Source organism: Lampetra planeri, unplaced genomic scaffold (assembly GCF_965212315.1).
Source record: "Lampetra planeri unplaced genomic scaffold, kcLamPlan1.2.h2 scaffold_324, whole genome shotgun sequence".
NCBI classification, from domain to species: Eukaryota; Metazoa; Chordata; class Hyperoartia; order Petromyzontiformes; family Petromyzontidae; genus Lampetra; species Lampetra planeri.
In genome coordinates this window covers 27,501-49,612 of record NW_027615147.1, presented here as the reverse complement: position 1 = coordinate 49,612, position 22,112 = coordinate 27,501, and the positions used below count along the sequence as shown (strand labels likewise).

General features: G+C 54.1%; 1 protein-coding gene and 1 long non-coding RNA gene across 2 annotated transcripts in view; both read right to left on the bottom strand.

Moving 5' to 3' along the window:
• Nucleotides 1-437: 437 nt before the first annotated feature.
• LOC144740870 (uncharacterized) overlaps nucleotides 438-22,112 on the bottom strand; it is a 26,722-nt gene continuing 5,047 nt past the window's right edge. The window contains exons 3-7 of the mRNA XM_078623584.1: nucleotides 13,065-13,156; nucleotides 10,773-10,888; nucleotides 5,420-5,574; nucleotides 3,691-3,854; nucleotides 438-2,738 (exon numbers count right to left, since the gene is read on the bottom strand). Coding sequence (XP_078479710.1) covers nucleotides 579-2,738; nucleotides 3,691-3,854; nucleotides 5,420-5,574; nucleotides 10,773-10,888; nucleotides 13,065-13,156 — 2,687 coding nt within the window. The 3' untranslated portion in view covers nucleotides 438-578. The remainder of the gene's footprint in view (nucleotides 2,739-3,690; nucleotides 3,855-5,419; nucleotides 5,575-10,772; nucleotides 10,889-13,064; nucleotides 13,157-22,112) is intronic.
• Nucleotides 2,746-3,683, bottom strand: LOC144740871 (uncharacterized). Its single transcript, XR_013589805.1, has 3 exons — nucleotides 3,541-3,683; nucleotides 3,261-3,500; nucleotides 2,746-3,180 (listed from the first exon to the last, which is right to left on the bottom strand). It is a non-coding gene; the product is annotated as an uncharacterized LOC144740871 (long non-coding RNA).

The window sequence follows — 22,112 nt, the reverse complement described above, 5'->3', positions numbered from 1 at the left end:
CCCATCCATTCCCCCCCCCCATCTCCAATCTCCAATCGTGTCACTTGCTGTAGAACGATAAAAATAAAACAAAATAAAATCATGAATATAAAACATAATAAAATAATAAAAATAAAACATAATAAAATACAATTCTCACGACGTTTCGGCCACAACGCAAGCAGCCGTCCTCAGGTGAAGAACAGGTCTGTCCAGAAGTCATTCAGACGCTGTCTTCTCGACAGACGCTGTTCTTCACCTGAGGACGGCTGCTTGCGTTGTGGCCGAAACGTCGTGAGAATTATTTTATTATGTTTTATTTTTAATATTTTATTGTTTTATTTGTATTACTTAATATTATGTTTTATTACTTTATTATGTTTTATTTTTATTATTCTAGCATGTTTTATTCGTATTATTTTATTGTGTTCAATTTTTATTATTTTATTATTTCCCTGCTACGAGAGACTTTAATTTGTTATCTTATGATGTTTTATTTTTATTATCTTACTACTTCAATTCTACGCGACGACTTCACCGAAAGAACCCAGCAGATGAGTCCCTCCCTGCAGTCACGAAAGAATCTTCGAATCAAAATGTCACTTTCTGTCGTCCTTCCCCAATGGCCCCCCTCTGTTCCCTCCACCGCTCGCCCAGAGAATACTGGGGTCACCCAGCAACGGACTATGCTGCTGCTGCTGATGCTGCTGCTGATGCTGCTGCTGCTGATGCTGCTGATGCTGCTGCTGCTGTTGCTGATGCTGCTGCTGCTGATGCTGCTGATGCTGCTGCTGCTGCTGCTGCTGCTGATGCTGCTGCTGATGCTGCTGATGCTGCTGCTGCTGATGCTGCTGATGCTGCTGCTGTTGATGCTGCTGCTGCTGTTGCTGCTGTTGCTGATGCTGCTGCTGTTGATGCTGCTGCTGCTGATGCTGCTGATGCTGCTGCTGCTGTTGCTGATATGGCCCGGAGACCCCCAGCAAGGCTTTCAAAGCCCTCCCTTCCTCCGCAAACTGTGGGGAGGACTGCGATTGCGACGACGCTGTAACGGCCGTGCCTCCGGCGATGGGCGAGCGGGCCAGGGGCGAGCTCGCGGCGGGAGGAGGAGGAGGGTGGACGCCGCGGGGGGGCGACGGGTGGTGGAGCAGCCCCACGCCGCCCTGAGGGGACGGGTGACTCGTGCGTCCACCGCCCCGGGGGGACGATGACCTCACCAACACCATCTGCACCCCGTGCGGATGCTGCTGCTGCTGCTGCTGCTGATGATGATGATGCTGCTGCTGCTGCTGCTGCTGATGATGCTGATGCTGCTGCTGCTGCTGCTGCTGGTGGTGGTGGTTGTGGGGCAGGTGACCGGATGATTGGAGGGGCGGTCGATGAGGCTGCACAACGGAGGAGTGTCCGGGGGGAAGGCCGGGGTGGTGGTGGTGGTGGTGTTGTTGTTGTTGGCTACCACCGTTACCACCACCACCACCACCGATGATACCTCCACCGCCACCACCACCACCACCGTTACCACCACCACCACCGATGATACCACCACCGATGATGCCACCACCACCACCACCACCGATGATGCCACCACTGCCAACAACACCTCCAACACGATGGCCAGGAACCAGCTGATGTCCGCCCTGGTGGTTCGGTGTTAGTTGCACACCAACGCCACCACCACCACCACCACCTCCAACGCCACCACCACCACCACCACCACCGATGCCACCACCAACACCACCGCCACCACCACGATGGCCAGGAGCCAGCTGTCCGCCCCGGTGGTTGGGAGTGAGCTGCCCGCCACCACCACCACCGCCACCAACAACACCGCCACCAACACCACCACCACCACCGCCACCACGATAGCCAGGAGCCAGCTGTCCGCCCCGGTGGTTGGGAGTGAGCTGCCCGCCACCACCGCCACCACCGCCACCACGAGTGGCGACGACGCCGACACCACCACGACCCAAGTAGCCGCCCTGGAAAAATTGGCCCAACAGGAGGCCACCACTTTGATGTTGTTGTTGTTGTTGATGCTGTTGTTGTTGATGTTGTTGCTGCTGCTGCTGTTGTTGTTGATGATGTTGATGCTGCTGGTGGTGACTCAACAGCGGCGGTTGTTGTTGTGGTTGTTGTGGTTGTTGTTGTTGTTGTTGTGTTTGCCCAGCCGCCTTGTGTCCTTGCGGCCCCAACTGCGCTGAACGGGGGAGTTGTTGCTGTTGTCCGAGCTGAGCCCTCGGAGACTCAGCCGACGACGACGCGAACGACGTGGACTTTGTAGAAGCCATGGACTGTGTAGACGTTGAGGACTTTGTAGAAGCCATGGACTGTGTAGATGCCATGGACTGTGTAGACGTTGAGGACTTTGTAGAAGCCATGGACTGTGTAGATGCCATGGACTGTGTAGACGTTGATGACTTTGTAGAAGCCATGGACTGTGTAGATGCCATAGACTTTGTAGAAGCAGATAACTTTGTAGATGCCGGGCACGTGGAGATCGGGGCGTTGGGAGACACGATGATGCGGGAAGAGAACTGATGCTGATTCTTCTGCTGATTCTGCTGATTCTGTTGAATCTGCTGCTGCTGATGATGCTGCTGCTGATTTTTCTGCTGATTCTGAAGCTGATTCTGCTGCTGAATCTGCTGCTGATTCTTCTGCTGCTGCTGTTGAATCTGATTCTGCTGCGGCTGCTGCTGCTGCAGTTGTTGTTGCAAACTGGTAGATGTGGAGGCGTTTTTCTGGCCGGGCCTCCCATCGTTCTGTAGGTCGCACAAAGACAAAGATACCCCGTGTAGCCTTCGAATAGACCGTCAAGGGATGGTCAACATCTACCACGACCTCCTGTAGACCAGGCGAGGTGGTCAACATCTACCACGACCTCCTGTAGACCAGGCGAGGTGGTCAACATCTACCACGACCTCCTGTGGACCAGGCGAGGTGGTCAACATCCACCACGACCTCCTGTAGACCAGGCGAGGTGGTCAACATCTACCACGACCTCCTGTAGACCAGGCGAGGTGGTCAACAACATCTACCACGACCTCCTGTAGACCAGGCGAGGTGGTCAACATCTACCACGACCTCCTGTAGACCAGGCGAGGTGGTCAACATCTACCACGACCTCCTGTAGACCAGGCGAGGTGGTCAACATCTACCACGACCTCCTGTAGACCAGGCGAGGTGGTCAACATCTACCACGACCTCCTGTAGACCAGGCGAGGCGGTCAACATCTACCACGACCTCCTGTGGACCAGGAGAGGTGGTCAACATCTACCACGACCTCCTGTAGACCAGGCGAGGTGGTCAACATCTACCACGACCTCCTGTAGACCAGGCGAGGTGGTCAACATCTACCACGACCTCCTGTAGACCAGGCGAGGTGGTCAACATCTACCACGACCTCCTGTAGACCAGGCGAGGTGGTCAACATCTACCACGACCTCCTGTAGACCAGGCGAGGTGGTCAACATCTACCACGACCTCCTGTAGACCAGGCGAGGTGGTCAACATCTACCACGACCTCCGGTAGACCAGGCGAGGTGGTCAACATCTACCACGACCTCCTGTAGACCAGGCGAGGTGGTCAACAACATCTACCACGACCTCCTGTAGACCAGGCGAGGTGGTCAACATCTACCACGACCTCCTGTAGACCAGGCGAGGTAGTCAACATCTACCACGACCTCCTGTAGACCAGGCGAGGTCGTCACCTCGGGGGGTAGGGGGCAGCCCGGTAACCGTGGTGACGGTGGCAGGGGGCAGCCCGGTAACCGTGGCGATGGAGGCAGGGGGCGGTCCGGTAACCGCGGCGATGGCGGGATGGGGCGGCCCGGTAACCGCGGCGACGGGGGGATGGGGCGGCCCCCACCTCGACCTTTGTGGGGGGAGGGGGGGAGAGGGGAGGGAGATTGACCAATCAGGAGGGGCGGCCATGTGGATATGTAGAGAAACAGTGTGTGTGTGTGTGTCTGTGTGTGTCTGTGTGTGTGTGTGTCTGTGTGTGTGTCTGTGTGTGTCACTGTGTGTGTCACTGTGTGTGTCACTGTGTGTGTCTCTGTGTGTGTCACTGTGTGTGTCACTGTGTGTGTCTGTCTGTGTGTATGTGTGTGTGTCACTGTGTGTCACTGTGTGTGTCACTGTGTGTGTGTCACTGTGTGTGTGTCACTGTGTGTGTGTGTGTGTGTCTGTGTGTGTCTGTGTGTGTCACTGTGTGTGTCTCTGTGTGTGTCACTGTGTGTGTCACTGTGTGTGTCTGTCTGTGTGTATGTGTGTGTCTGTGTGTGTGTCACTGTGTGTGTCACTGTGTGTGTCACTGTGTGTGTGTCACTGTGTGTGTGTCACTGTGTGTGTGTGTGTGTGTCTGTGTGTGTGTGTCTGTGTGTGTCACTGTGTGTGTGTGTCTGTGTGTGTGTGTCTGTGTGTGTCTGTGTGTGTCACTGTGTGTGTCTCTGTGTGTGTCTGTGTGTGTCACTGTGTGTGTCTCTGTGTGTGTCACTGTGTATGTCACTGTGTGTGTGTCACTGTGTGTGTGTGTGTGTCTGTGTGTGTGTGTCTGTGTGTGTGTGTGTCTGTGTGTGTATGTGTGTGTCTGTCACTGTGTGTGTGTCTGTGTGTGTGTCTGTGTGTGTCACTGTGTGTGTCACTGTGTGTGTCACTGTGTGTGTGTCACTGTGTGTGTGTCACTGTGTGTGTCACTGTGTGTGTGTCTCTGTGTGTGTCACTGTGTGTGTCACTGTGTGTGTCACTGTGTGTGTCACTGTGTGTGTGTCTCTGTGTGTGTCACTGTGTGTGTTACTGTGTGTCACTGTGTGTGTCACTGTGTGTGTGTCACTGTGTGTGTCACTGTGTGTGTGTCTCTGTGTGTGTCTCTGTGTGTGTGTCACTGTGTGTGTCACTGTGTGTGTCACTGTGTGTGTGTCTCTGTGTGTGTCACTGTGTGTGTCACTGTGTGTGTCACTGTGTGTGTCACTGTGTGTGTGTCTCTGTGTGTGTCACTGTGTGTGTCACTGTGTGTGTGTCTCTGTGTGTGTCTGTGTGTGTGTCACTGTGTGTGTCACTGTGTGTGTCACTGTGTGTGTCACTGTGTGTGTCACTGTGTGTGTCACTGTGTGTGTGTCACTGTGTGTGTGTGTGTGTCTCTGTGTGTGTCACTGTGTGTGTCACTGTGTGTGTCACTGTGTGTGTCACTGTGTGTGTGTCACTGTGTGTGTGTCACTGTGTGTGTGTCACTGTGTGTGTCACTGTGTGTGTCTCTGTGTGTGTCACTGTGTGTGTCACTGTGTGTGTCACTGTGTGTGTCACTGTGTGTGTGTCACTGTGTGTGTCACTGTGTGTGTGTCACTGTGTGTGTCACTGTGTGTGTGTCACTGTGTGTGTGTGTGTGTCTGTGTGTGTCTCTGTGTGTGTGTCACTGTGTGTGTGTGTCTGTGCGTGTCTCACCCATGGCCTTGTGCTGAGAGGGACAGTCTCTGCGTACGTGTCCCGTGTCTCCGCACAGGAAGCAGCAGCGGTGTCTCTCGCTGCGCAGTGGCGGCATGAGGGCAGAGAAGTCGTCACTCACATTGCCAGGGTCAGTGATGTCACGTGGGCGAGGCCTGCACACAGAGAGAGACACGGGGAGAGAGACACGGGGAGAGAGACACGGTGAGAGAGACACGGGGAGAGACACGGGGAGAGAGAGAGAGAGAGAGACACGGGGAGAGAGACACGGGGAGAGAGAGACACGGGGAGAGAGAGAGAGAGAGAGAGACACGGTGAGAGAGACACGGGGAGAGAGACACGGGGGGAGAGAGACACGGGGAGAGAGAGACACGGGGAGAGAGAGAGAGAGACACGGTGAGAGAGACACGGGGAGAGACACGGGGAGAGAGAGAGAGAGACACGGGGAGAGAGACACGGGGAGAGAGAGACACGGGGAGAGAGACACGGTGAGAGACACGGTGAGAGAGACACGGGGAGAGAGACACGGGGAGAGAGACACGGGGGGAGAGACACGGGGGGAGAGACACGGGGAGAGAGACACGGTGAGAGAGACACGGGAAGAGAGACACGGGGAGAGAGACACGGGGAGAGAGAGACACGGGGAGAGAGACACGGGGAGAGAGACACGGGGAGAGAGACACGGGGAGAGAGACACGGGGAGAGAGACACGGTGAGAGAGACACGGGGAGAGAGACACGGGGAGAGAGACACGGGGAGAGAGACACGGTGAGAGAGACACGGGGAGAGAGACACGGTGAGAGAGACACGGGGAGAGAGACACGGGGAGAGAGAGACACGGTGAGAGACACGGGGAGAAACACGGTGAGAGAGACACGGGGAGAGACACGGGGAGAGAGACACGGGGAGAGAGCCACGGGGAAAGAGACACGGGGAGAGAGAGAGACACGGGGAGAGAGACACGGGGAGAGACACGGGGGGAGAGACACGGGGAGAGAGACACGGTGAGAGAGACACGGGGAGAGAGACACGGGGAGAGAGAGACACGGGGAGAGAGAGACACGGTGAGAGAGAGACACGGTGAGAGACACGGGGAGAAACACGGTGAGAGAGACACGGGGAGAGAGACACGGGGAGAGAGACACGGGGGGAGAGACACGGGGGGAGAGACACGGGGAGAGAGACACGGTGAGAGACACGGGGAGAGAGACACGGGAAGAGAGACACGGGGAGAGAGACATGGGGAGAGAGACACGGGGAGAGAGACACGGGGAGAGAGACACGGGGAGAGAGACACGGGGAGAGAGAGACACGGTGAGAGAGAGACACGGTGAGAGACACGGGGAGAAACACGGTGAGAGAGACACGGGGAGAGACACGGGGAGAGAGACACGGGGAGAGAGCCACGGGGAAAGAGACACGGGGAGAGAGAGAGACACGGGGAGAGACACGGGGGGAGAGACACGGGGAGAGAGACACGGTGAGAGAGACACGGGGAGAGAGACACGGGGAGAGAGAGACACGGGGAGAGAGAGACACGGTGAGAGAGAGACACGGTGAGAGACACGGGGAGAAACACGGTGAGAGAGACACGGGGAGAGACACGGGGAGAGAGACACGAGGAGTTGCGTGAGAGTTGCGTGAGAGTTGCCAGCGAGTTGCCAGCGAGTTGCGTGAGAGTTGCGTGTGAGTTGCGTGAGAGTTGCGCGAGTTGCGCGAGAGTTGCGCGAGAGTTGCAAGCGAGTTGCGTGAGAGTTGCGAGCGAGTTGTCAGCGAGTTGCGTGAGAGTTGCGTGTGAGTTGCGTGGGAGTTGCGCGAGAGTTGCAAGCGAGTTGCGTGAGAGTTGCCAGCGAGTTGCCAGCGAGTTGCGAGCGAGTTGCGTGCGAGTTGCGTGCGAGTTGCGTGTGAGCTGCGCGAGAGTTGCGCGAGTTGCGTGAGAGTTGCGTGAGAGTTGCAAGCGAGTTGCGTGAGAGTTGCAAGCGAGTTGCGTGAGAGTTGTCAGCGAGTTGCCAGCGAGTTGCGAGCGAGTTGCCAGTGAGTTGCGTGTGAGTTGCGTGAGAGTTGCGCAAGTTGCATGAGAGTTGCAAGCGAGTTGCGTGAGAGTTGCAAGCGAGTTGCGTGAGAGTTGCCAGCGAGTTGCCAGCGAGTTGCGAGCGAGTTGCCAGCGAGTTGCGTGTGAGTTGCGTGAGAGTTGCGCGAGTTGCGTGAGAGATGCAAGCGAGTTGCGTGAAAGTTGCAAGCGAGTTGTGTGAGAGTTGCAAGCGAGTTGCGTGAGAGTTGCGTGAGAGTTGCGAGCAAGTTGCCAGCGAGTTGCGAGCGAGTTGCGTGCGAGTTGCGTGCGAGTTGCGTGCGAGTTGCGTGTGAGTTGCGTGAGAGTTGCGCGAGTTGCGTGAGAGTTGCGCGAGAGTTGCAAGCGAGTTGCCAGCGAGTTGCAAGCGAGTTGCAAGCGAGTTGCGTGTGAGTTGCGTGAGAGTTGCGTGTGAGTTGTGAGCGAGTTGCGCGTGAGTTGCGTGCGAGTTGCGTGCGAGTTGCGTGCGAGTTGCGTGTGAGTTGCGCGAGAGTTGCCAGCGAGTTGCCAGCGAGTTGCGAGCGAGTTGTGTGAGAGTTGCGTGAGAGTTGCAAGCGTGTTGCGTGAGAGTTGCAAGTGAGTTGCGTGAGAGTTGCAAGCGAGTTGCGTGAGAGTTGCAAGCGAGTTGCGTGAGAGTTGCGAGCGAGTTGCCAGCGAGTTGCGTGCGAGTTGCGTGCGAGTTGCGCGAGTTGCGCGAGAGTTGCGCGAGAGTTGCAAGCGAGTTGCCAGCGAGTTGCAAGCGAGTTGCAGGCGAGTTGCAAGCGAGTTGCGTGTGAGTTGCGTGCGAGTTGCGTGTGAGTTGCGCGAGTTGCGTGCGAGTTGCGTGCGAGTTGCGCGAGAGTTGCGAGCGAGTTGCGTGTGAGTTGCGTGAGAGTTGCGCGAGTTGTGTGAGAGTTGCGTGAGAGTTGCAAGCGAGTTGCGTGAGAGTTGCAAGTGAGTTGCGTGAGAGTTGCAAGCGAGTTGCGTGAGAGTTGCAAGCGAGTTGCGTGAGAGTTGCGTGCGAGTTGCGCGAGAGTTGCGAGCGAGTTGCGTGTGAGTTGCGTGAGAGTTGCGCGAGTTGTGTGAGAGTTGCGTGAGAGTTGCAAGTGAGTTGCGTGAGAGTTGCAAGCGAGTTGCGTGAGAGTTGCCAGCGAGTTGCCAGCGAGTTGCGAGCGAGTTGCCAGCGAGTTGCGTGCGAGTTGCGTGCGAGTTGCGTGCGAGTTGCGTGCGAGTTGCGTGCGAGTTGCGCGAGTTGCGTGAGAGTTGCGCGAGAGTTGCAAGCGAGTTGCCAGCGAGTTGCCAGCGAGTTGCAAGCGAGTTGCGTGCGAGTTGCAAGCGAGTTGCCAGCGAGTTGCAAGCGAGTTGCGTGCGAGTTGCGTGCGAGTTGCGAGCGAGTTGCGCGAGAGTTGCGTGCGAGTTGCGTGCGAGTTGCGTGCGAGTTGCGCGAGAGTTGCGAGCGAGTTGCGAGCGAGTTGCAAGCGAGTTGCGTGAGAGTTGCAAGCGAGTTGCGTGAGAGTTGCAAGCGAGTTGCGTGAGAGTTGCAAGCGAGTTGCGTGTGAGTTGCGAGCGAGTTGCCAGCGAGTTGCGAGCGAGTTGCGTGCGAGTTGCGTGTGAGTTGCGTGAGAGTTGCGCGAGTTGCGCGAGAGTTGCGCGAGAGTTGCAAGCGAGTTGCCAGCGAGTTGCCAGCGAGTTGCGTGCGAGTTGCGAGCGAGTTGCCAGCGAGTTGCGAGCGAGTTGCGTGCGAGTTGCGTGCGAGTTGCGTGCGAGTTGCGTGCGAGTTGCGCGAGAGTTGCGCGCGAGTTGCGCGCGAGTTGCCAGCGAGTTGCGCGCGAGTTGCGTGCGAGTTGCGAGCGAGTTGCGCGAGAGTTGCGAGCGAGTTGCGAGCGAGTTGCCAGCGAGTTGCGCGCGAGTTGCGTGCGAGTTGCGAGCGAGTTGCGTGCGAGTTGCGCGCGAGTTGCGCGAGAGTTGCGCGCGAGTTGCCAGCGAGTTGCAAGCGAGTTGCAAGCGAGTTGCAAGCGAGTTGCGTGTGAGTTGCGTGCGAGTTGCGTGTGAGTTGCGCGAGTTGCGTGCGAGTTGCGTGCGAGTTGCGCGAGAGTTGCGAGCGAGTTGCGTGTGAGTTGCGTGAGAGTTGCGCGAGTTGTGTGAGAGTTGCGTGAGAGTTGCAAGCGAGTTGCGTGAGAGTTGCAAGTGAGTTGCGTGAGAGTTGCAAGCGAGTTGCGTGAGAGTTGCAAGCGAGTTGCGTGAGAGTTGCGTGCGAGTTGCGCGAGAGTTGCGAGCGAGTTGCGTGTGAGTTGCGTGAGAGTTGCGCGAGTTGTGTGAGAGTTGCGTGAGAGTTGCAAGTGAGTTGCGTGAGAGTTGCAAGCGAGTTGCGTGAGAGTTGCCAGCGAGTTGCCAGCGAGTTGCGAGCGAGTTGCCAGCGAGTTGCGTGCGAGTTGCGTGCGAGTTGCGTGCGAGTTGCGTGCGAGTTGCGCGAGTTGCGTGAGAGTTGCGCGAGAGTTGCAAGCGAGTTGCCAGCGAGTTGCCAGCGAGTTGCAAGCGAGTTGCGTGCGAGTTGCAAGCGAGTTGCCAGCGAGTTGCAAGCGAGTTGCGTGCGAGTTGCGTGCGAGTTGCGAGCGAGTTGCGCGAGAGTTGCGTGCGAGTTGCGTGCGAGTTGCGTGCGAGTTGCGCGAGAGTTGCGAGCGAGTTGCGAGCGAGTTGCAAGCGAGTTGCGTGAGAGTTGCAAGCGAGTTGCGTGAGAGTTGCGAGCGAGTTGCCAGCAAGTTGCGAGCGAGTTGCGTGCGAGTTGCGAGCGAGTTGCGCGAGAGTTGCGTGCGAGTTGCGTGCGAGTTGCGTGCGAGTTGCGCGAGAGTTGCGAGCGAGTTGCGAGCGAGTTGCAAGCGAGTTGCGTGAGAGTTGCAAGCGAGTTGCGTGTGAGTTGCGAGCGAGTTGCCAGCAAGTTGCGAGCGAGTTGCGTGCGAGTTGCGTGTGAGTTGCGTGAGAGTTGCGCGAGAGTTGCAAGCGAGTTGCCAGCGAGTTGCCAGCGAGTTGCGTGCGAGTTGCGAGCGAGTTGCCAGCGAGTTGCGAGCGAGTTGCGTGCGAGTTGCGTGCGAGTTGCGTGCGAGTTGCGCGAGAGTTGCGCGCGAGTTGCGCGCGAGTTGCCAGCGAGTTGCGCGCGAGTTGCGTGCGAGTTGCGAGCGAGTTGCGCGAGAGTTGCGAGCGAGTTGCCAGCGAGTTGCCAGCGAGTTGCCAGCGAGTTGCGCGCGAGTTGCGCGAGAGTTGCGTGCGAGTTGCGAGCGAGTTGCGCGAGAGTTGCGCGCGAGTTGCGACCTGCGTTTCTTGGGGCAATCCTTCATGAAGTGGCCGATCTTGCCGCAGATTCGGCAGCAGCGGTCGTTGGGAGCCACCTCGCCATCAGTGAGCAGCTCGGCAGACAAGAGATATTCCTACACGCAGAGAGACAGAGACACACAGTGAGACACAGAGAGAGACAGAGAGAGACACACACACACAGAGAGAGAGACACACAGTGAGACACAGAGAGAGACAGAGAGAGAGACACACACAGAGAGAGAGAGACACACACAGTGAGACACAGAGAGACACAGAGAGACACAGAGAGAGAGACACACACACAGTGAGAGAGAGACACACAGAGAGAGACACACACAGAGAGACACAGAGAGAGAGACACAGAGAGAGAGTGTACGTGTGTGTCACTGTGTGTGTGTGTGTCACTGTGTGTGTGTGTCACTGTGTGTGTGTGTGTGTCACTGTGTGTGTGTGTCACTGTGTGTGTGTCACTGTGTGTGTGTGTGTCACTGTGTGTGTCACTGTGTGTGTGTCACTGTGTGTGTGTGTGTGTCACTGTGTGTGTGTGTCACTGTGTGTGTGTCACTGTGTGTGTGTGTGTCACACTGTGTGTGTCACTGTGTGTGTGTCACTGTGTGTGTGTCACTGTGTGTGTGTCACTGTGTGTGTGTCACTGTGTGTCACACTGTGTGTGTCACTGTGTGTGTGTCACTGTGTGTGTGTCACTGTGTGTGTGTCACTGTGTGTCACACTGTGTGTGTCACTGTGTGTGTGTCACTGTGTGTGTGTCACTGTGTGTGTGTCACTGTGTGTGTGTCACTGTGTGTCTGTGTGTCACACTGTGTGTGTGTGTGTCTGTGTGTGTGTCACTGTGTGTCTGTGTGTGTGTCACTGTGTGTGTGTCACTGTGTGTGTCACTGTGTGTGTCACTGTGTGTGTGTCACTGTGTGTGTGTGTCACTGTGTGTGTGTGTGTCACTGTGTGTGTGTGTGTCTGTGTGTGTGTCACTGTGTGTGTGTGTCACTGTGTGTGTGTGTGTCTGTGTGTGTGTCACTGTGTGTCACACTGTGTGTCACACTGTGTGTGTGTGTGTCTGTGTGTGTGTCACTGTGTGTGTGTCTGTGTGTGTGTCACTGTGTGTGTCACTGTGTGTGTCACTGTGTGTGTGTCACTGTGTGTGTGTGTGTCTCTGTGTGTGTCACTGTGTGTCACACTGTGTGTGTCACTGTGTGTGTGTCACTGTGTGTGTGTCACTGTGTGTGTGTCACTGTGTGTGTGTCACTGTGTGTGTGTCACTGTGTGTCTGTGTGTCACACTGTGTGTGTGTGTGTCTGTGTGTGTGTCACTGTGTGTCTGTGTGTGTGTCACTGTGTGTGTGTCTGTGTGTGTGTCACTGTGTGTGTCACTGTGTGTGTCACTGTGTGTGTGTCACTGTGTGTGTGTGTCACTGTGTGTGTGTGTGTCTGTGTGTGTGTCACTGTGTGTGTGTGTCACTGTGTGTGTGTGTGTCTGTGTGTGTGTCACTGTGTGTCACACTGTGTCACACTGTGTGTCACACTGTGTGTCACACTGTGTGTGTGTGTGTCTGTGTGTGTGTCACTGTGTGTGTGTCTGTGTGTGTGTCACTGTGTGTGTCACTGTGTGTGTCACTGTGTGTGTGTCACTGTGTGTGTCACTGTGTGTGTGTGTGTCTCTGTGTGTGTCACTGTGTGTCACACTGTGTGTGTCACTGTGTGTGTGTCACTGTGTGTGTGTCACTGTGTGTGTGTCACTGTGTGTCTGTGTGTCACACTGTGTGTGTGTGTGTCACTGTGTGTCTGTGTGTGTGTCACTGTGTGTGTGTCTGTGTGTGTGTCACTGTGTGTGTCACTGTGTGTGTCACTGTGTGTGTGTCACTGTGTGTGTGTGTCACTGTGTGTGTGTGTGTCACTGTGTGTGTGTGTCACTGTGTGTGTGTCACTGTGTGTGTGTGTCACTGTGTGTGTGTCACTGTGTGTGTGTGTCACTGTGTGTGTGTGTCACTGTGTGTGTGTGTGTCTGTGTGTGTGTCACTGTGTGTATGTGTCACTGTGTGTGTCACTGTGTGTGTGTCACTGTGTGTGTGTCACTGTGTGTGTGTGTCACTGTGTGTGTGTCACTGTGTGTGTGTGTCACTGTGTGTGTGTGTCACTGTGTGTGTGTGTGTCTGTGTGTGTGTCACTGTGTGTGTGTGTCACTGTGTGTGTCACTGTGTGTGTGTCACTGTGTGTGTGTCACTGTGTGTGTCACTGTGTGTGTGTCACTGTGTGTGTCAGTGTGTGTGTCACTCACCATGAACGAGCGGTAGGGGTGAGGAGGTGCGGCTATCGGAGTCCCAAATACGCGGCGACCATTCACCAGCGCCTTGCGGATATAGTTAGTCACTGTGACACACACAGTGACACACACACAGTGACACACACACAGTGACACACACACAGTGACACACACACAGTGACACACACACACACAGTGACACACACACAGTGACACACACACAGTGACACACACACACACAGTGACACACACACAGTGACACACACACAGTGACACACACACACAGTGACACACACACAGTGACACACACACACACAGTGACACACACACAGTGACACACACACAGTGACACACACACACAGTGACACACACACAGTGACACACAGTGACACACACAGTGACACACAGTGACACACACAGTGACACACACAGTGACACACAGTGACACACAGTGACACACACACAGTGACACACAGTGACACACACACAGTGACACACAGTGACACACAGTGACACACACAGTGACACACAGTGACACACAGTGACACACAGTGACACACAGTGACACACACACAGTGACACACAGTGACACACACACAGTGACACACACACAGTGACACACACACAGTGACACACACACACACACAGTGACACACACACACAGTGACACACAGTGACACACACACGCAGTGGGTGAGTGAGTGAGTGCCTAAGTGAGTGAGTGAGTGTCTGAGTGAGTGAGTGACTGAGTGAGTGAGTGGCTGAGTGAGTGAGTGAGTGGGTGAGTGAGTGAGTGGCTGAGTGAATGAGTGGTGAGTGAGTGGGTGAGTGAGTGGGTGAGTGAGTGAGTGAGTGCCTGAGTGAGTGAGTGAGTGCCTGAGTGAGTGAGTGGGTGAGTGAGTGGCTGAGTGAGTGAGTGGTGAGTGAGTGCCTGAGTGAGTGGGTGAGTGAGTGAGTGAGTGAATGAGTGAGTAGCTGAGTGAGTGGTGAGTGAGTGTCTGAGTGAGTGAGTGGCTGAGTGAGTGAGTGGTGAGTGAGTGTCTGAGTGAGTGAGTGAGTGGGTGAGTGGGTGAGTGAGTGAGTGGTGAGTGAATAACTGAGTGAGTGGTGAGTGAGTGAGTGTCTGAGTGAGTGAGTGGGTGAGTGAGTGAGTGGTGAGTGAATAACTGAGTGGCTGAGTGAGTGAGTGAGTGTCTGAGTGAGTGAGTGGGTGAGTGAGTGGGTGAGTGAGTGGTGAGTGAGTGGGTGAGTGGTGAGTGAGTGAGTGGGTGAGTGAGTGAGTGGTGAGTGAGTGGCTGAGTGAGTGAGTGAGTGACTGAGTGAGTGATGAGTGAGTGGGTGAGTGAGTGAGTGAGTGATGAGTGAGTGAGTGAGTGGTGAGTGAGTGATGAGTGAGTGGTGAGTGAGTGACTGAGTGAGTGAGTGGGTGAGTGGTGAGTGAGTGACTGAGTGAGTGATGAGTGAGTGGTGAGTGAGTGATGAGTGAGTGAGTGAGTGGTGAGTGAGTGGCTGAGTGAGTGAGTGGGTGAGTGGTGAGTGAGTGATGAGTGAGTGGTGAGTGAGTGACTGAGTGAGTGGTGAGTGAGTGGGTGAGTGACTGAGTGAGTGAGTGACTGAGTGAGTGAGTGGTGGGTGAGTGGTGAGTGAGTGGGTGAGTGACTGAGTGAGTGAGTGACTGAGTGAGTGAGTGGTGGGTGAGTGAGTGACTAAGTGAGTGACTGAGTGAGTGAGTGACTGAGTGAGTGACTGAGTGAGTGAGTGGTGGGTGAGTGACTAAGTGAGTGACTGAGTGAGTGACTGAGTGACTGAGTGAGTGGTGGGTGAGTGGTGAGTGAGTGAGTGACTGAGTGAGTGAGTGAGTGACTGAGTGAGTGAGTGAGTGAGTGACTGAGTGAGTGAGTGAGTGGTGGGTGAGTGAGTGAGTGACTAAGTGAGTGACTGAGTGAGTGAGTGACTGAGTGAGTGAGTGAGTGACTGAGTGAGTGAGTGACTGAGTGAGTGAGTGACTGAGTGAGTGAGTGGGTGACTGAGTGAGTGAGTGACTAAGTGAGTGACTGAGTGAGTGAGTGAGTGACTGAGTGAGTGAGTGACTGAGTGAGTGAGTGACTGAGTGAGTGACTGAGTGACTGAGTGAGTGAGTGAGTGACTGAGTGAGTGAGTGAGTGGTGGGTGAGTGAGTGAGTGACTGAGTGACTAAGTGAGTGAGTGAGTGACTGAGTGAGTGAGTGAGTGACTGAGTGAGTGAGTGACTGAGTGAGTGACTGAGTGAGTGAGTGACTGAGTGAGTGAGTGACTGAGTGAGTGAGTGGGTGACTGAGTGAGTGAGTGACTAAGTGAGTGAGTGAGTGGGTGAGTGGTGGGTGAGTGGTGGGTGATTGGTGAGTGACTAAGTGAGTGACTGAGTGAGTGAGTGAGTGACTAAGTGAGTGAGTGACTGAGTGAGTGACTGAGTGAGTGACTGAGTGACTGAGTGACTGAGTGAGTGAGTGACTAAGTGAGTGAGTGACTGAGTGAGTGAGTGAGTGACTAAGTGACTGACTGAGTGAGTGACTAAGTGAGTGAGTGGTGAGTGAGTGGTGAGTGAGTGGTGGGTGAGTGGTGGGTGAGTGGTGGGTGAGTGGTGGGTGAGTGAGTGAGTGAGTGGTGAGTGAGTGGGTGAGTGGTGAGTGAGTGAGTGACTGAGTGAGTGAGTGACTGAGTGAGTGAGTGAGTGAGTGACTGAGTGAGTGAGTGGGTGACTGAGTGAGTGAGTGACTGAGTGAGTGACTGAGTGACTGAGTGACTGAGTGAGTGAGTGACTAAGTGAGTGAGTGACTGAGTGAGTGACTGAGTGAGTGAGTGGTGGGTGAGTGGTGGGTGACTGAGTGAGTGAGTGGTGGGTGAGTGGTGAGTGAGTGGTGGGTGAGTGGTGGGTGAGTGGTGGGTGAGTGGTGAGTGAGTGGGTGAGTGGTGGGTGACTGAGTGACTGAGTGAGTGAGTGACTGAGTGAGTGAGTGAGTGAGTGGTGGGTGAGTGGTGAGTGAGTGAGTGAGTGACTGAGTGAGTGAGTGACTAAGTGAGTGGTGGGTGAGTGAGTGAGTGAGTGAGTGACTGAGTGAGTGAGTGAGTGACTGAGTGAGTGACTGAGTGAGTGAGTGACTGAGTGGGTGACTGAGTGAGTGAGTGAGTGACTGAGTGAGTGAGTGACTGAGTGAGTGAGTGGTGGGTGAGTGAGTGACTAAGTGAGTGACTGAGTGAGTGAGTGACTGAGTGAGTGAGTGACTGAGTGAGTGAGTGGTGGGTGAGTGAGTGACTAAGTGAGTGACTGAGTGAGTGACTGAGTGACTGAGTGAGTGGTGGGTGAGTGGTGAGTGAGTGAGTGAGTGACTGAGTGAGTGAGTGAGTGAGTGACTGAGTGAGTGAGTGAGTGACTGAGTGAGTGAGTGAGTGGTGGGTGAGTGAGTGACTAAGTGAGTGACTGAGTGAGTGAGTGACTGAGTGAGTGAGTGAGTGAGTGACTGAGTGAGTGAGTGACTGAGTGAGTGACTGAGTGAGTGAGTGACTGAGTGACTGAGTGAGTGAGTGACTAAGTGAGTGAGTGACTGAGTGAGTGGTGGGTGAGTGGTGAGTGAGTGACTGAGTGAGTGAGTGAGTGAGTGAGTGAGTGACTGAGTGAGTGAGTGAGTGGTGGGTGAGTGAGTGACTAAGTGAGTGACTGAGTGAGTGAGTGACTGAGTGAGTGAGTGAGTGACTGAGTGAGTGAGTGACTGAGTGAGTGACTGAGTGAATGAGTGAGTGACTGAGTGAGTGACTGAGTGAGTGACTGAGTGAGTGACTGAGTGAGTGAGTGACTGAGTGATTGAGTGACTAAGTGAGTGAGTGAGTGAGTGGTGGGTGAGTGGTGGGTGAGTGGTGGGTGAGTGGTGGGTGAGTGGTGGGTGAGTGGTGAGTGAGTGGGTGAGTGACTGAGTGAGTGAGTGACTGAGTGAGTGAGTGACTGAGTGAGTGACTGAGTGAGTGAGTGACTGAGTGACTGAGTGAGTGAGTGACTAAGTGAGTGAGTGAGTGACTGAGTGACTGAGTGACTGAGTGAGTGAGTGACTGAGTGAGTGACTAAGTGAGTGAGTGACTAAGTGAGTGACTGAGTGAGTGAGTGACTGAGTGAGTGAGTAAGTGAGTGACTGAGTGACTGAGTGAGTGAGTGACTGAGTGAGTGAGTGACTGAGTGAGTGAGTGTCTGAGTGAGTGAGTGAGTGACTGAGTGAGTGAGTGAGTGACTAAGTGAGTGACTGAGTGAGTGACTGAGTGAGTGACTAAGTGAGTGAGTGACTAAGTGAGTGACTGAGTGAGTAAGTGGTGGGTGAGTGAGTGAGTGACTGAGTGAGTGACTAAGTGAGTGACTGAGTGAGTGAGTGAGTGGTGAGTGAGTGGTGAGTGACTAAGTGAGTGACTGAGTGAGTGAGTGAGTGGTGGGTGAGTGAGTGAGTGACTGAGTGAGTGACTAAGTGAGTGACTGAGTGAGTGAGTGAGTGGTGGGTGAGTGGTGAGTGACTAAGTGAGTGACTGAGTGAGTGAGTGAGTGGTGGGTGAGTGAGTGAGTGACTGAGTGAGTGACTAAGTGAGTGACTGAGTGAGTGAGTGGTGAGTGAGTGGTGGGTGAGTGGTGAGTGACTAAGTGAGTGACTGAGTGAGTGAGTGAGTGGTGAGTGAGTGGTGGGTGAGTGGTGAGTGACTAAGTGAGTGACTGACTGAGTGAGTGAGTGGTGGGTGAGTGAGTGAGTGACTGAGTGAGTGACTAAGTGAGTGACTGAGTGAGTGAGTGAGTGAGTGGTGAGTGAGTGGTGGGTGAGTGGTGAGTGACTAAGTGAGTGACTGAGTGAGTGAGTGAGTGGGTGAGTGTCTGACTGAGTGACTGAGTGAGTGACTGAGTGTCTGACTGAGTGACTAAGTGAGTGTCTGAGTGACTGAGTGAGTGGTGGGTGAGTGGTGGGTGACTGAGTGAGTGGGTGAGTGTCTGACTGAGTGACTGAGTGAGTGACTGAGTGACTGAGTGAGTGAGTGACTGAGTGACTGAGTGAGTGAGTGACTAAGTGAGTGAGTGACTGAGTGAGTGAGTGACTGAGTGAGTGAGTGAGTGAGTGAGTGACTGAGTGACTGAGTGAGTGAGTGACTGAGTGAGTGACTAAGTGAGTGAGTGACTGAGTGAGTGAGTGACTGAGTGAGTGAGTGACTAAGTGAGTGAGTGAGTGAGTGAGTGAGTGACTGAGTGACTGAGTGAGTGAGTGACTAAGTGGGTGACTGAGTGAGTGAGTGAGTGACTGAGTGACTGAGTGACTGAGTGAGTGAGTGACTAAGTGGGTGACTGAGTGAGTGAGTGACTGAGTGAGTGAGTGACTAAGTGAGTGAGTGACTAAGTGAGTGAGTGAGTGAGTGACTGAGTGACTGAGTGAGTGAGTGGTGGGTGAGTGGTGGGTGAGTGGTGGGTGAGTGGTGGGTGAGTGGTGGGTGACTGAGTGAGTGAGTGAGTGAGTGACTGAGTGAGTGAGTGAGTGGTGGGTGAGTGACTGAGTGAGTGAGTGACTGAGTGACTGAGTGAGTGAGTGAGTGTCTGAGTGAGTGAGTGAGTGAGTGACTGAGTGACTGAGTGAGTGAGTGACTGAGTGAGTGAGTGACTGAGTGAGTGACTAAGTGAGTGAGTGAGTGACTGAGTGACTGAGTGAGTGAGTGACTGAGTGAGTGAGTGACTGAGTGAGTGAGTGACTGAGTGAGTGAGTGACTAAGTGGGTGACTGAGTGAGTGAGTGACTGAGTGAGTGAGTGACTAAGTGAGTGAGTGACTAAGTGAGTGAGTGAGTGAGTGACTGAGTGACTGAGTGAGTGAGTGGTGGGTGAGTGGTGGGTGAGTGATGGGTGAGTGGTGGGTGAGTGGTGGGTGACTGAGTGAGTGAGTGAGTGAGTGACTGAGTGAGTGAGTGAGTGGTGGGTGAGTGACTGAGTGAGTGAGTGACTGAGTGACTGAGTGAGTGAGTGAGTGTCTGAGTGAGTGAGTGAGTGACTGAGTGACTGAGTGAGTGAGTGACTGAGTGAGTGACTGAGTGAGTGAGTGACTAAGTGAGTGAGTGAGTGACTGAGTGACTGAGTGAGTGAGTGACTAAGTGAGTGAGTGACTGAGTGAGTGAGTGACTAAGTGAGTGAGTGAGTGACTGAGTGACTGAGTGACTGAGTGACTGAGTGAGTGAGTGACTGAGTGAGTGAGTGACTGAGTGAGTGAGTGACTAAGTGAGTGAGTGACTAAGTGAGTGAGTGAGTGAGTGACTGAGTGACTGAGTGAGTGAGTGGTGGGTGAGTGGTGGGTGAGTGGTGGGTGAGTGGTGGGTGACTGAGTGAGTGAGTGAGTGAGTGAGTGACTGAGTGAGTGAGTGAGTGGTGGGTGAGTGACTGAGTGAGTGACTGAGTGACTGAGTGAGTGAGTGAGTGAGTGTCTGAGTGAGTGGGTGAGTGACTGAGTGAGTGAGTGACTGAGTGAGTGACTGAGTGAGTGAGTGACTGAGTGACTGAGTGAGTGAGTGACTAAGTGAGTGAGTGAGTGACTGAGTGACTGAGTGACTGAGTGAGTGAGTGACTGAGTGAGTGACTAAGTGAGTGAGTGACTAAGTGAGTGACTGAGTGAGTGAGTGACTGAGTGAGTGAGTGAGTGAGTGACTGAGTGACTGAGTGAGTGAGTGACTGAGTGAGTGAGTGACTGAGTGAGTGAGTGTCTGAGTGAGTGAGTGAGTGACTGAGTGAGTGAGTGAGTGACTAAGTGAGTGACTGAGTGAGTGAGTGACTGAGTGAGTGACTAAGTGAGTGAGTGACTAAGTGAGTGACTGAGTGAGTGAGTGGTGGGTGAGTGAGTGAGTGACTGAGTGAGTGACTAAGTGAGTGACTGAGTGAGTGAGTGAGTGGTGAGTGAGTGGTGAGTGACTAAGTGAGTGACTGAGTGAGTGAGTGGTGGGTGAGTGAGTGAGTGACTAAGTGAGTGACTAAGTGAGTGAGTGGTGGGTGAGTGAGTGAGTGACTGAGTGAGTGACTAAGTGAGTGACTGAGTGAGTGAGTGAGTGGTGAGTGAGTGGTGAGTGACTAAGTGAGTGACTGAGTGAGTGAGTGAGTGGTGGGTGAGTGAGTGAGTGACTGAGTGAGTGACTAAGTGAGTGACTGAGTGAGTGAGTGAGTGGTGGGTGAGTGGTGAGTGACTAAGTGAGTGACTGAGTGAGTGAGTGAGTGGTGGGTGAGTGAGTGAGTGACTGAGTGAGTGACTAAGTGAGTGACTGAGTGAGTGAGTGAGTGAGTGGTGAGTGAGTGGTGGGTGAGTGGTGAGTGACTAAGTGAGTGACTGAGTGAGTGAGTGAGTGGTGAGTGAGTGGTGGGTGAGTGGTGAGTGACTAAGTGAGTGACTGACTGAGTGAGTGAGTGGTGGGTGAGTGAGTGAGTGACTGAGTGAGTGACTAAGTGAGTGACTGAGTGAGTGAGTGAGTGGTGAGTGAGTGGTGGGTGAGTGGTGAGTGACTAAGTGAGTGACTGAGTGAGTGAGTGAGTGGGTGAGTGTCTGACTGAGTGACTGAGTGAGTGACTGAGTGTCTGACTGAGTGACTAAGTGAGTGTCTGAGTGACTGAGTGAGTGGTGGGTGAGTGGTGGGTGACTGAGTGAGTGAGTGAGTGGGTGAGTGTCTGACTGAGTGACTGAGTGAGTGACTGAGTGACTGAGTGAGTGAGTGACTGAGTGACTGAGTGAGTGAGTGACTAAGTGAGTGAGTGACTGAGTGAGTGAGTGACTGAGTGAGTGAGTGAGTGAGTGAGTGACTGAGTGACTGAGTGAGTGAGTGACTGAGTGAGTGACTAAGTGAGTGAGTGACTGAGTGAGTGAGTGACTGAGTGAGTGAGTGACTAAGTGAGTGAGTGAGTGAGTGAGTGAGTGAGTGACTGAGTGACTGAGTGACTGAGTGAGTGAGTGACTAAGTGGGTGACTGAGTGAGTGAGTGAGTGACTGAGTGACTGAGTGACTGAGTGAGTGAGTGACTAAGTGGGTGACTGAGTGAGTGAGTGACTGAGTGAGTGAGTGACTAAGTGAGTGAGTGACTAAGTGAGTGAGTGAGTGAGTGACTGAGTGACTGAGTGAGTGAGTGGTGGGTGAGTGGTGGGTGAGTGGTGGGTGAGTGGTGGGTGAGTGGTGGGTGACTGAGTGAGTGAGTGAGTGAGTGACTGAGTGAGTGAGTGAGTGGTGGGTGAGTGACTGAGTGAGTGAGTGACTGAGTGACTGAGTGAGTGAGTGAGTGAGTGTCTGAGTGAGTGAGTGAGTGACTGAGTGACTGAGTGAGTGAGTGACTGAGTGAGTGAGTGACTGAGTGAGTGACTAAGTGAGTGAGTGAGTGACTGAGTGACTGAGTGAGTGAGTGACTGAGTGAGTGAGTGACTGAGTGAGTGAGTGACTGAGTGAGTGAGTGACTAAGTGGGTGACTGAGTGAGTGAGTGACTGAGTGAGTGAGTGACTAAGTGAGTGAGTGACTAAGTGAGTGAGTGAGTGAGTGAGTGACTGAGTGACTGAGTGAGTGAGTGGTGGGTGAGTGGTGGGTGAGTGATGGGTGAGTGGTGGGTGAGTGGTGGGTGACTGAGTGAGTGAGTGAGTGAGTGACTGAGTGAGTGAGTGAGTGAGTGGTGGGTGAGTGACTGAGTGAGTGAGTGACTGAGTGACTGAGTGAGTGAGTGAGTGTCTGAGTGAGTGAGTGAGTGACTGAGTGACTGAGTGAGTGAGTGACTGAGTGAGTGACTGAGTGAGTGAGTGACTAAGTGAGTGAGTGAGTGACTGAGTGACTGAGTGAGTGAGTGACTAAGTGAGTGAGTGACTGAGTGAGTGAGTGACTAAGTGAGTGAGTGAGTGACTGAGTGACTGAGTGACTGAGTGAGTGAGTGACTGAGTGAGTGAGTGACTGAGTGAGTGAGTGACTAAGTGAGTGAGTGACTAAGTGAGTGAGTGAGTGAGTGACTGAGTGACTGAGTGAGTGAGTGGTGGGTGAGTGGTGGGTGAGTGGTGGGTGAGTGGTGGGTGAGT